The sequence below is a fragment of the Ovis canadensis genome, chromosome X (assembly GCF_042477335.2).
Source record: "Ovis canadensis isolate MfBH-ARS-UI-01 breed Bighorn chromosome X, ARS-UI_OviCan_v2, whole genome shotgun sequence".
NCBI lineage: Eukaryota > Metazoa > Chordata > Mammalia > Artiodactyla > Bovidae > Ovis > Ovis canadensis.
This window is the reverse complement of record NC_091727.1, coordinates 88328620-88342338: the sequence shown is the minus strand read 5'-3', so window position 1 is coordinate 88342338 and position 13719 is coordinate 88328620. Positions and strand designations below refer to the sequence as shown.

Genomic DNA, 13719 nt, shown 5'->3' with positions numbered 1-13719 from the left:
ACAATGTAAGATTTTGAAATTTAGCTGCTGGCTTGGAAAAGTGTACTGGGGCTTTGGTTTAGGGCCTAGGAATGGTTTATTCTGCCTCCCACCCCCAAATATATGCCATCTGCTGGAAAATCTACCAGGCAGGCTGCAAACACCCAAGGACCTTGTTGTGAATGGAAAGCAGAATCTGTCTTCTTCTTAAGCAGGTATATTTTTTTTTCTATTTATTTAGCAAGAGCAAAGAGCATAAGCATTGTAAACACATAGAACACATATCCAAATTTGAGATTAGCTGTCAATCCCAGGTTAAGGATTCAAAATTCAAGGGGATGGGCAGGTAAGGACAGCAGACCTTTCCAAAATGTATGGCATGGTGTAGCCTATGTGCCATGAAGGATTTCCCAGGAATCTCTGAAACATTAGATATAAACATTTAAAAATTTGCTGATAGATCTTATTTCTTGCTAATAGAGGTGAACTCCATAACAGAGATTCCATATTTATCCCTGAATCATACATGTATGTATACATGTATATATGTATATTGGAATAGAATAGTTTTGTATATTAAAATATAGAATACCAGACCTTAAAATGGTCATGGAGAGTCCTTACTCCAGCCAACAAGGACACTGAGGCATGGAGAAGTCAGTTGTACTGTGAGGTAATAGAAAATATATTAATACATAGTGGTCTCCGCCCCGGGTTCCCGGTACAGAACTCCTGAATTCCTTATAATTTCTTAAGTAACAAGACTAATAGGAGCATCATTTGTCCTAATATTTGCTCTCTGGGTGATAGGGATGTCTTTTATTCTAATGAGATGACTGTGTGGGCTCCTCGACTGTGGTCACCAGAGAGGCCAAGCCATGATTGGAAGCTTGGAATTTCCAGCCCTACCCTTCCATTCTCTACAGAGGGGAGAGGGACTAGAAACAGGGTCAGAAGTCACTCACGTCTATGTGAGGGAGCCTACAAAAAATCCCAATAGTGTGGGATTCAGAGGGCTTCCCTGTGGCTCAGCAGTAAAGAATCTACCTGCAGTGCAGGAGATATGAGAGACATGGGTTCAGTCCCTGGATTTGGAAGATCCTCTGGTGGAGGAAATCACAACCCATTCCAGTATTCTTACTGGGGTAATCCCATGGACAGAGGAAGCTGGTGGGCTACAGTCCATGGGGTCACAAAGACTCTAACACAACTGAGCAACTAAACAACAACAGTGGGGTTCAGAGACTTTCCAGGTGGATGAACACATCCATGTACATGAAGTGTGACATGCCCCAATGCCGGAGGGACAGAAACTCCTACCTGTGGGATCCTCCTAGACTTCACCCTATGTCTTCATCTCTCTGTTCATCTGTATCCTTTGCCATATCCTTTCATGAACTGGTAAATGTAAGTCACTGTTGTTCTCTGAGCCACTCTAGCAAATTAATCAAACCCAAGGAGGGGGCCATTGGAACCTCTGGTGTCTAAGCCAATTGGTCAGAAGCATGACAACTTGGGCTGGCAACTGGTATCTGAGGAGGGAGGAGGCAGTCTCATGAGCCTGAGCCCTTAACTGGTTGTATGTGATTCTCCAGGTAGACGGTGTCAGAATTGAGTTACATGGTAGAATACCCAGCTGGTGTTGCAGAAATATACTTGGTATGGGATGAGCCCACACACTTCTGGTGTCAGAGTATTGTGAGTGTGGTTGTAGTATGAGAATAAAGGAGAAACTCGAGTGGAAACATTACTGGGTTTTATAAGATAGATTGATAATAAAAATGGCTGTAGCATCTTGCCCAGAGTAGAATACAATATTGTAAAGTAATTAACCTCCAATTAAAATAAATAAATTTATATTAAAAAAAAAGAATACACTCTAAAGCGACAGAAACCCTGAACAGGCTAGTATGCTAGTACTGAAAATGCATCATCAGTACTCACTCCCACGTAGGTTTTGGAAAACATTATTGAGTACCTCTATGCACTAAAAATACGCTTCCCATTTCCCTGGTCACACATAGTAAGAAGAGCGCCTCTATTAGGTCTTGATTGTCTCCTAGCAAAGGACACAGGTCATTTTGTAAGGGGGGCCTCCTTAGTATCAGGGTGAGAGCGTTTCGATTGGCTAGGGGAAAGAAAATTGAATTTTCAAATCCACAAACCTCAGGAGAACAGAGTAATCAAATGCCACTTACCTTGGCCCTTCTAAGATGGAGAATAAAGAAGCCAACACTGAGATGCTCTGCCTCGTGTCTTCATATTTACTCCACGTAGAGAATGATTAGTGTCAATAGATGACTCAGGAGTGAAATGTGCTTCTTCACCAAAGACAGTGCATTTTTCATGAATTTACAATATACCAAAACTTGAGTTATAAACAAAATTTCCAGTTGACAAGTGAATCTTACTGAAGGGTTTTATATCCAGCAAAAGAGCTAGCCTGGAGGGAGCAAGCTTTCATGGAATGCTGGCACTTCCAAATTCTGTTATCACATCATCTTTGGACAAGATGCTAAAAAAAAAAAACTCCTGCAGGTTGCCCTGTTGGTGAAATACACATGTAAGGACAGGTAGGACCCGCTATAAGGCCTCTATTCAACTGGTGTTGGCAGGGTCATGAGAGGGTGAAGATGATCAAGAATTCAATGAGACTTGGGAAGCCATGAAGGATTCATGATCAAAGGGGAGCATACAATGGGGTAACAATAGAGAGACCAGTGGCCCAAAGAAGAGGCCAGAGCTATTGTCCTGATGAGAAATAAGAGGTCTCCAGTGAGGCCATAGCCACAGGAAAAGTGAAGAAGGAATGGACATGTACCCTGTCCAACCTGCTCTGCACTCCCTCTTCACTGGGGTGTGAAGTCGAGCCTCATGGGCAGTTGCAGAATAGATCCAGATACATGTGATCCTGGAGCCCAGTTTTTGCTCTTTTCTCCTCTGCACAGAGCTGGTTACCTACTGGCACTGTCTCATACCCAGAGCAGTCAGGCTCTCAGACTCCACAATCAGACCCAGATATTTTACCGAGTCTTTTATTGAGTGGCTATCAGGTGCCAGACACCTGAAGCAAATTTCTTCCAGTATCTACCTGTCAAAATTCGAATCCTGTACCCATCATGTCCAGCACAGGCCTGCCTTATATATGCATCAAAAACAATGGTTTAGGGCTTCCCCAATAGCTGAGTGGTAATGAATCCACCTGCCAATGCAGGAGAGACACAGGTTCAATCCCTGGTCCAGGAGGATTGCACATGCTGCGGAGCAACTAAGCCCATGAGCCACAACTACTGAGCCTGGGTTCTAGACCCTGGGAACTGCAACTTTTGAAGTCTGAGTGCCTAGCGCGTGTGCTCCACAACAAGAGAAGCCACTGAAGTGAGAAGCCGGAGCACCACAGCTAGAGAGTAGCCCCCACTCATTGCAACTAGAGAAGGCCTGCAAAGCAATGAAGACCCAGCAAGCCAAAAGTAAACAAATAATTAAATGTTTTTTTTTTAATGGATTAAGTTAAAATGGGAGAAGCCTGATACTCCAAAGCTAGGGAATGTGTTGCCATACCTGGGTGTAGTGTCAGAAATTCAGGCAGGCATCCAGGTGTTGTGAAATGCTGAGTGCCATTTTCTCTTCTTCAGCTGCAATCCTGGCTGTGTGTGCGTGCTGCCAGCTGATAACTCAGCCTATAGGATATGATATAAGCCTCTTGCTGTTTCACTCATTTCAGTGAACTCTATTTAAATGCTGTAATTAAGCAAATCATTTTTATATTTGAGCAAGTGCTCTCAGGATATGTCTCTTTTTTGGGCTCTTTAATCGATTTAACCAATTCTGTAGGTATTGATTTTTAACCATCTGAATACCCTAATGGTGAGTTCATTTGTTCATAGGGGAGTTTCTCTTTTGAACTTAGGCAATCAATTCAATTTACCAACACATGCCATTAGATAAAAGTATGGCTAGGTCTCACAGAGCAGCCCCATGAAAAGTTAAAACATAGAAACAGAAAACCAATGCAGTTGACTGCTTGTCTCTCTTTTTTCCATAAAGTATGATATCCAGTTATTTGAAATTATCTGAATGGTTGACTTTTCATTTTTTAATCAAATAATGTATTATATAGACGCAACTTGGGTGTATCTGCTAGTAAAAAAAAAAACATAAACAGGGAATGTTAAAGGCATGTAGAGCAATAGTAATAGAATCACATTTTATGCTTGACTGACAGTATGGTTATTGATTAAGAAGATAAGCGGTCCCCAACTCTGTAGCCTTGCAAAATGAATCCATGGCTTCAATCGCTCTAGGCCTTCTGCGTGCTCACTTTGACTGTCTCAACGAACAGGAAACATACTGCACTGAGTTTGTTTTCTGTCAGTCTCAGGGGGTATAATGGCATAAGTCTGGATATAAATGTTCAGGTCATGCTTCTTAAAAGCCCCAAAAGAGTCTCTAAATATTTTTGTGAATACAATATACATGTCTATTGAACTAGAGTAACACATCATGATATTAATAACTAGGGCAGGATTACCTTACCAAAGAATTTTGACAAAGTTCAATCAGTATATAGAAGATGACTAGCAAGTTTCCTAAGTGCTTTCTAGGATTTGTCTAGATAAGTAGATTTGTCTTCCTAAAGAAATATGATGTCCTGTCTACACAGGAGGATGGGACTCAATAGAGAGCCACCTTCCTTCCTTCCTTTTTCTTTCATTTTCTCTGTTTTTTCATGAGAACTACATTTGATGGTTCATGTAATTCAGTGTGGTCCTTGAGTCACTTCAGCTTTGGTGCAGCAAAAGGATTCTCTACCTCACAGAGAGACAAGGCCATTCTTTTTAGGAAGTTATAGTTAATGAGGGAGCAACTTAAGCATGTCCTTAGCCACATCATCCCTCCTGAGGAAATAAATTTGCTGCTTAGCAGGATACCACCAAGAGTACAGTGCTGGTAATGATGGAAGAATTAGCTCATGAGTACTCCTTGGAAGGAGACAAGTTTTCCTTGGGAATATAATTTCTTGAGCTCCTATATCATGGAGGAAGTTCATCCCTGGAGCTTCCCAACCTCAGGGTCAAATGTTAGTGCAAAAGCAAAGAGCCCTCCTGATGGAGTAAGGTATGAAAGGAAAGTGAAAGTGAACGTTGCTCAGTCGTGTCTGACTGTTTAACTGTACAGTCCATGGAAATCTACAGGCCAGAATCCTGGAGTGGGTAGCCTTTCCCTTCTCCAGGAGATCTTCCCAACCCAGGGATCGAACCCAAGTCTCCCACATTGTAGGTGGATTCTTTACCAGCTGAGCCACCAGGGAAGCCCAAGAATACTGGAGTGGGTAGCCTATCCATTCTCTAGTGGATCTTCCCAACCCAGGAATTGAATCGGAGTCTCCTGCATTGCAGGCGGGTTCTTTACCAACTGAGCTGCCTAGGAAGCCCATGAGAGGAGGGACAGCTAAAGGAGGGGTCACCCGGAAAAGAATGATGCTTCCTAGCCTTCCCTGTAGGGGAAGAGAAAGTGAGGAGTGGCATGCACTTGTGCCTCCGCAGCATCTCAGGTGTCTTGACCTCTCTACCACCAACACGAACCCCAGCGAGGTTTGGAGGCCTGTGTGAAGGTAGAGGGCCCTCTCTCCTGCTGGGCTAGGTCTGGCAGGATCTAAACACATCAAAGTCTTTCTCAAGTAGGACTTTGCAGACAGAATCATTCTGTTCACCCCAGAACTACTACTGATATGGAGAGAGGAGCAGAATGGCTTCTATAATCCTAGTTGGATTAACTGCATAGATTTGCTCTGCAACCTGGTCAGTGATCAGAAAGCCTATCAACTTTCTGGCTGTAAAAAATATATGAATCCGTGGGAGGAATAAATAAGGAGTTTGAGATGAACAGATACACACTGCTGGATATAAAATGGGTAAATAACAAGGACCTGCTGTGTAACACAGGGAACTCTATGCAATATCCTGTAATAAACTATAATGAAAAAATATCTGAAAATAATATATATCCGAACTACTTTACTGTCCACCTGAAACTAAGACAACATTGTAAATCAACTATAGTTCAGTTAAAATAAAAATGTATGCACCGATACCTGTGTGGAATGCAGTCACAATCAAGATGCACCTTTTTGCTTAGTATGCTGTGTTTTCTAGAACACTGTCATTGATGTTGGCTACTCACAACCACTCTTGGTGTAGACAAGGCAGGAATAACGGTCTTCATTTTTAAAATGAGGAAACTGAGGTTCACTGGTGTTAACTGCATCACTAATGTCGTGATGATGGAAATGTCATGATTAGGAAATGGCAGACCTGGTAATAGAACCCAGGTTTGTGGATTTCTAGCACAGCATTCTTTCCACATATAGCTCATTGCCTCTCATTGCACCATATTGGACTATGGTTTCTAACATCTTAATTTATCATCCTATCTTAGGCTAGAACTTCCTTGATAGAAAGATAAATATCATGTTGGAGAAACGTGACACCAAATAAGCAGAATATAGGGTTTAAAAAGCATATAGACATTACAAATTAAAGCAACGTAAGTGTTGACTATCTAACCTCCATTTTCCAATCAGTTTAAATTATTTTAATGTATGTTTTTAAACTCAAAATTAGCTGTAATCCCAATACGTAACCCTCTTAATGCTCGCTGACTTAACGTGTATCATTTCACTTTGACTTCCTTCCTTTTGCAGCATCTCACATTCCCAAACATGTATCTGGAACTTGGGATTGTCTTTTCCTGTCCCTAGATTTCAAAAGAGGAATTTTCTCCTTGTATATTTTGTAGACTTAATTATATTCCCTTAAAGTATTTTTATTTGCCTTAAAGTATCAATGTGTATTTTGCACACAAATAATTCACTTAATTTTTCTTTGTAGTCTCTTAAGAATTCCTTATATTATATATAAAACAAAGTCAAAATACAGTGAAAGTGGAGAACGCAAATGTGCCTGGAAGACATTCCCTGCAACCATATCGTTTGGAGATGAGCACATGGGAAGATGACAGGAGAGCATCTGACTAGAGCTGTGGGGAATCTGAAATGATCTTGGGTTAAATTCCAAAGGGGGTAAAAATAAAGAAAACCTCTGAGCATAGATATTTTCCATCAATAGCCAAGCAACCCAGAAAAAAATTAATTTGAATGAAGTTATTTTCCTATAATGGCTGTATAAAAAGACATATGTTTGAAAGAGACTGGCCTTGAACATGATTATGTACCTCCTGATCAGAGGGAAATAACTGGGTCTAATTGAAAGTCCTGATGCACAGAGAAGAGAGGACATTTTCAAAAGCGTGTCACTGAATCAAAGCTAGGTTAAGCAATGTCACTTTGATTTCTCTCCTTCCCATCTCCTGCCAGTGGCATGCTCAGCCCATCACATCCAACTTGCTTCAAAAGGAAACCACAGGGACTTCCCTGACAGTCCACTGCAGGGGGCGCAGGTTCCATCCCAGGTCAGGAAACTAAGATCCTGAATGCCCCGTGGCACAGCCAAAATAATTGTAATAAAAAAAGAAAACCACTGGAACCCCATGCCCATTATTTCATGGTAACCTTTCTTCTTCAGGAACAGATTAGTTTGGATTTTAAGGGATTTGGAAAAGTAGATTCATGCCATTCCCACAATGGCTTGTCTTCAGCCCACTGCCATGTCTTATTGCACCAGCTGGGACTGGGGGAGAAAAGGTGGTAGAAAAGGCAGACATGGGTATGCAGCCTGGCTACATTCTATAGTGATGGTCAAGGTCTTGCCCCTACTCCTTGCCAGAAACTGGCTCTTCCTTTCAGCACCCTTTACGGGATTGCTCAGAGATAGGCAATCATATCCTAAACACCTGTGAGAGATGACAGGCCAGCCAGACACTGTCCTTGTTTCCTCATTTTCACTTGTTACCTCATTCCCTCACTTTCTTATGATTCCACCATTTGCAAAAATTCAACCTCAGGCACAGATGGTGAGAAAATAACTCTTGCCTATCAAGCCAAAGTGAAAAGTGAAAGTGTTTGTTGCTCAGTCATGTCTGACTCTTTGCAACCCCATGGACTGTAGCCACCAGACTCCTCTGTCCGTGAAATTCTCCAGCAAGAATACTGGAATGGGTTGCCATTTCCTTCTCCAAGAGATCTTCCCGACCCAGGGATTAAACCTGGGTCTCCTGCATTGCAGGCAGATTCTTTACCCTCTGAGCCACCAGGGGAAAAAAAATACCCAAATATTAATGGATATTTATCTAGCAGTAGAATCTGAGACTTAATAGAAGAAAAGGACTTGGATTTCCAACAGTAATGTCTAAACTGAGGAAATATTTCATCGATTTCAAACAAATTGCTTCCAAGTGCATTGGGTTGTTGTTAGGGATTGAAAGTTTCGATATGCTTATGCACTGGTCACTCAGATTGTCAGTCCAATGTTAGATTATAAATGATCTCTATTACACATGGTTGCTTCTGCCTTCTAATTTGTAGCAGTATTCTTTTTAAAAATTTTAAATTTATTTATTTTAATTGGAGGCTAATTACTTTACAATATTTCTCTTCATCTCTTAGCCATCACCCACTCCAGGGTTCACCAATATAAAGGTCTCCAAGTGTATACCTTTTAAAAGGATCTGAAGAACCCCGAGGTTGGCGAACCACTGCTTCAACGCTCACCATTCTGAATGTTATTTCTACAGTCTGAAAGAATCTGGGGGAGTACAAGTTTGGTTCTGATTACATAATTATGCTGCAGAAGTATGAAAAAAATCATCACTAAAACCCTCCAGGTGCTTAAACAGTTTGATAGACTGTAGCCATTCTGCCATCAGCGCCCCCAGCTGTGTTGCTTAGCAACATTTTAATTCCAGAAGAATCGAAGGAGATGCAATCCCTGTGGAGAGGGAAACAGAAATAAGAGGGCTGTTGACAGATGATCTGAGTTGTTTCTTCTAATATACTGTGAAGATCACTAGCTCTTTTCATGAATGATAAATGGACTGTACACAGATCAATGGGTTCAGCAATAAAGTGGGACCGGGCTCCATGTCTAAGGGACACAGGCCGAGAAGCCCAGAGATTTCCTCATTTCGATGATTTGGTGTGTTTCCTTAAAGGTTCCATGGAAGGAAATTGATCTGAGCTGTCTGTCAGCTCTTGCCTTTTTGTGGTATCTGCTAATAAAAATGATTTTAAAAATGGGGACTTTGGCCTTTCTATCACTAGGCAGGTGCAGCCAGGTGGCTGGAGCAATACAAGGTATAGAGTTTCCCATCCTAGATCTAAAAATCCCCAGATGTACCCATGACCATCCCCTCTGTGCTTCCCTCCCCATCCTGTCATAAGCCAAGCAGGTGCTTGTGGAGGAGGAGGATATTTCTGAAATATGGTGTGTGTGCCTGCGTGCTGGGTCGCTCAGTCATGTCTGACTCTTTGTGACTGCATGGACTGTGGCCTGCCAGACTCCTCTGTCCATGGGATTTTCCAGGCAAGAATACTGGAGTGGGTTGCCATTTACTCCTTCAGGGGATCTTCCCGACCCAGGGATCAAACCGGCATCTGTCTCCTTCATTGCAGGCAGATTCTTTACCAACTGAGTCACCTGGGAAGTCCCTCTGAAGTACTGGGAATGGCCAATTATATGAATACTTATCTCTAAGTCAGTCACAATAGAGCTCCTTTAGTGTAAGGGATTTAAAATCTAATTGGTTAGTATTATCCAGAGGTAGGAAAGTATTGCATATTCACATAATTAGAGGGAAAGACCTTTCTGAATTACAGACATATAAACATACAGACAGATACAGAGAGCTTATAGTTTTCCATTCTAAAATTTCAGTCATAAGTCAAGCATAAACAAAGTTCACAGGTCCATTTCAAACACCTGGTCTCTCCTTAGTGGGTATACATCTCAATTTATTTGAGCTGAAAACACACAAACAGAAAAAAAGAAACAATAAACCAGAGTCTCTGTCCTCTTTTACCCAAGAGACAAGATCTCTATAAGTCATCAGTCCCTTTACAGTGATCAACAGATGGTCAGACCAAACAGAAAGGCAAACCATCCAGGAAATTTAGGGGAATCAGGAGGAAGGATGGAACTGAGTCTCAGCATGTGGATGGCAGTGTGGTCCTTTTAGAAATTAGCTGTTTTCCAGAACATGAAAGGATGGAGTAGAGTGGGGGAGTTCTTCATGATCTCTGTTTTCCAGAAGCAGAGGGCTCAGGTTTAAAAAACATGGAAGGAAAAGATGAGAAGAGGAGGATAGAGTCATGAGCCTAAGGGCCCACTCGCATGGGCACTGCTGAACTTCCCAGGCAACTGTGGCCATGCTTGCCTGTGTCTGAAATCTGTACTTGGACTGGTAACCATGCTCCCCAGGAGAGGGAAATTGCTTTCTGCGCCTCTGCTCTGCTTATCTCCAGCAGCCTGCCTCAGTTAACTCCTCATGTTTCTGAAGAGCATTTTATATTGCTTATTGTTTTGGTAACTAGCTGCAAAGATTATGTCTGCTAATGTCGTCTAATTGCATTTTTTTCTTCTGTTCACAGGCTGTTGAAAAGACAAAACCTAAGAATAATCCTGTGAAGTAAGTTATTTTTTTTTATTAGTTGGAAATGTTAATTTGAATGGACTCCAAGCATGTGAAAAAAGGTCATAAAAGAGACCTTGATTTTGAGTTCATCTCTATTCATGACGATTTAAAAACAAAAACCAAAATAAGCAAGAAAAAAAAAAAAAAACCTTCAATGAGCAGGGACCAGCTTTTCAATTTTTCCTGTGGTCCTGATGAGGAAGTGCTCCAAGTTATGCCTGGTTTACATAAATTAATATGTGCCATCCATGAATAGCTGCCAAATACTATTATAATCATATTCAATGCATAGTACTTCAAGCCTTTGGGTTTTGCACATGCTAAAAAGATTACATTTTTAATTGCAAACCTTGGACCTATGACAGAGACGTAAGTGACTGAAAATGTGCCAAGTGATTTCCAGCCACGTGGGGAGCTTTGGCACCTCGGCATCAAGTCCTCGGCACTCTGTTAATGAAAAGCTCATAAAAATATATTTAACTGAAGGTTTTTCTAGCTAACAGAGAGCTATTTCCAAGGCATTTTATGAGACACTCTTAAATTATAAACAAGCCGCACAGCAGTCTTTTAAATATAGTACATCCTGTCTCCTCCAGAAGGGAGACTTTCCAATTAAAGATGTCTGTCTTGTCATTTGGCGTCATGACATCTGATTACCATGTTATGATGCATACCAGTCCACCAGCATGTGGGCTAGGGAAGATCTGCTCTATTTGCTGGGTTACTACAGGTCAAGTAACATTACATCTCTAGGAACTACAATGTGTTAATTTATGTCAGCCAACTTCCACTTTAGAAGATACCAAATGCAGAAATGGAAATGCATTGATTTTTTTAAATTTGTAGCTTTTAATATAAAGTGTGTCTCCTGTGGATGGCATATAGTTAAATCTTGTTTTTTCTCCCAGTCTGGCAGTCTCTGCCTTTTGGCTAGATTGTTAAATCCATTCACATTTAATGTTACTATTGATAGGGTTGGATATATATAGTTATATAGTTGGGAGTGCATTGGATTTTTAATAGTTTCTGGGAGAATGGATCAGCTAATGCCAATGACAAGAGGGCTGCCTGTGTTTTGTAAAAGTAATTAACTTTTCCAAGTCACCAGGGTTGTGTTTAACACACCATTAAATGTAAGTTCCGATTCATTTCTCCAAAAGATTTTCTTTTGTACTTTGTGTTTAAATTTTGTTTTCTGAGGCCTCAGAATATTCCATATCAGCCTTTTGTAGCCTCTGGAGGGCTATCCGTGGTCTGGAGATGTATTTTGCTATAGTTGTCTATGGGAGCATTTTTAGTAGCCCAATTATTGTCTGGTTGTTTGGTAGGGGGTGAAATCGTCTCTGCAGCCTGATTTCTTTACTGTCTATGCCTGGAAGGCTTCTCTACTGCGAGCCTGTGGTAGGCAAGCTCTGTGGATTAGAAGATGGTGCTAATGAGGCCAAGGCCAGAACTTGAGTCCCTCAGTGGGCCATTAATGATCTTCTTTCCCACAGTCCGACTGTATCCCTTCCTCCAGTCCACCCACAGGCAGATGCATACCCTAGGTCACAAGGGATGGGGCAGGGACTGGAGGAGTGTAAATCTGGCCCTCAGTGGGACAAACATCTCCAAGTTCAAGCCTGCCCAATAGGAAGTGAATCCCAAGCTCCATCTTTGCATGCACAAGACAGCCCATTGGCAACATACAGGGCTGCGTTTAATCATACTCTAATGGCCTGGAAGTAGGACCAGTTTTCTGTCTATTCCTTGTGAGAATTCTACCCTGCAGATAATTACATTTTTTATGAGTTCTGGTTAAATCACAGTACAGACTCTATCTAATGTCTAGCACTTTAAGGAATGTTGTAAAGAGAAATCAGGAAAAGTAGAAGAGCCAAAGGATTACTAATGGAACCTAAAACGATATTTTATTTTCAACTATATTTGAAAATCTGTCTAGTAATAAGCCTAAATCACAACCAACTGGTAGGTGTTTAGAATTGTCTTCTAATTAAGATACCACTCTCAGTGTGAGTTTGAGTGTCTTGTTGTGTTTGGTACCTAATACCTGCTACCTAATTCAGTTGCCTAGCCACAACCATCTGAGGACTCTAAAACGAGAGGCTTCTTCAAGACCTCAGCTCAGGGACAAGAATCTCAGCTCAGAGAATGGTTCAATTACACTGCCTGATGGCAGAGCAGAAACAAGGCTTTAAAAAGTTTTGTGTATGGCAGTCCTCTTTCCGTTTCTAATATGTCTTAGTCAGACATAATGCACTGCGACCCTAAGTAGGATTAGGGTTTGATATGCGTTTTTTGAATTAATAGACAAGTAAACAAATTGAGTGCATCCTAGAAAGCAATCCTTCCAGGAACCCAGCCTGGAGGCTTAATAAGACCCTAGTGTAGCATCAGGACTGAAGGGCTCTTGTGTTGTAACTGACAAGGTGTCTGTCTCTTCTGACTCACGTTGTTTAGTTGCTAAATCATGTCTGACTCTGTGACCCCATGGACTGCAGCATGCCAGACTTCCCTGTCCTTCAACATCTCCCTGAGTTTGCTCAAGCTCGTGTCCATTGTGTAGATGATGCCATCCAGCCATCTCATCCTACATCATCCCCTTCTTCTCCTGCCCTCAATCTTTCCCAGCATCAGAGTCTTTTCCAGTGAGTCAGCTCTTCACATCAAGTTGCCAAAGTATTGGAGCTTCAGCTTCACCATCAGTCCTTCCAATGAATATTCAGGGTTGATTTTCTTTAGGATTGACTTATTTGATCTCCTTGCTGTCCAAGGGACTCTCAAGAGTCTTCTGACTCATGCCACATGTAAAATATTACCACATTGCTCTGGATGATACTAACTGCATTGCCTTTGACCAGTAATTGGCTTGATCTTGTATACGAGAATTAACATACAATCGTTTCTGGGGGCAGACATTGGAAAGAATGTTCAGCCTTGTTGGAAAAGTGGAGGTCTAGTGGTGTTTACAATTCAGGATGAACACAGATAGGTACAGATGACCATTTTGAGTGATTGGTGCAGAGTTTGGCAAGTGGTGGGGAAAAAATTCAAGAGAAGACTATTTCATGACATGTAAAAATTATATTAAATTCAAATTTCAGTGTCCATAAAGGAAGTTTTATGGCACACAGCTACACTCATTTGTTCCCA

General features: G+C 41.4%; 1 protein-coding gene across 3 annotated transcripts in view; it reads left to right on the top strand.

Annotated features, from left to right (window-relative positions):
- The window catches only part of AFF2 (ALF transcription elongation factor 2), a 538570-nt gene that overhangs the window by 433171 nt on the left and 91680 nt on the right, over positions 1-13719 (top strand). For all 3 annotated transcript variants that reach the window (XM_070290609.1, XM_070290611.1, XM_070290610.1), the window contains one exon: positions 10523-10560. In XM_070290609.1, coding sequence (XP_070146710.1) covers positions 10523-10560 — 38 coding nt within the window. The remainder of the gene's footprint in view (positions 1-10522; positions 10561-13719) is intronic.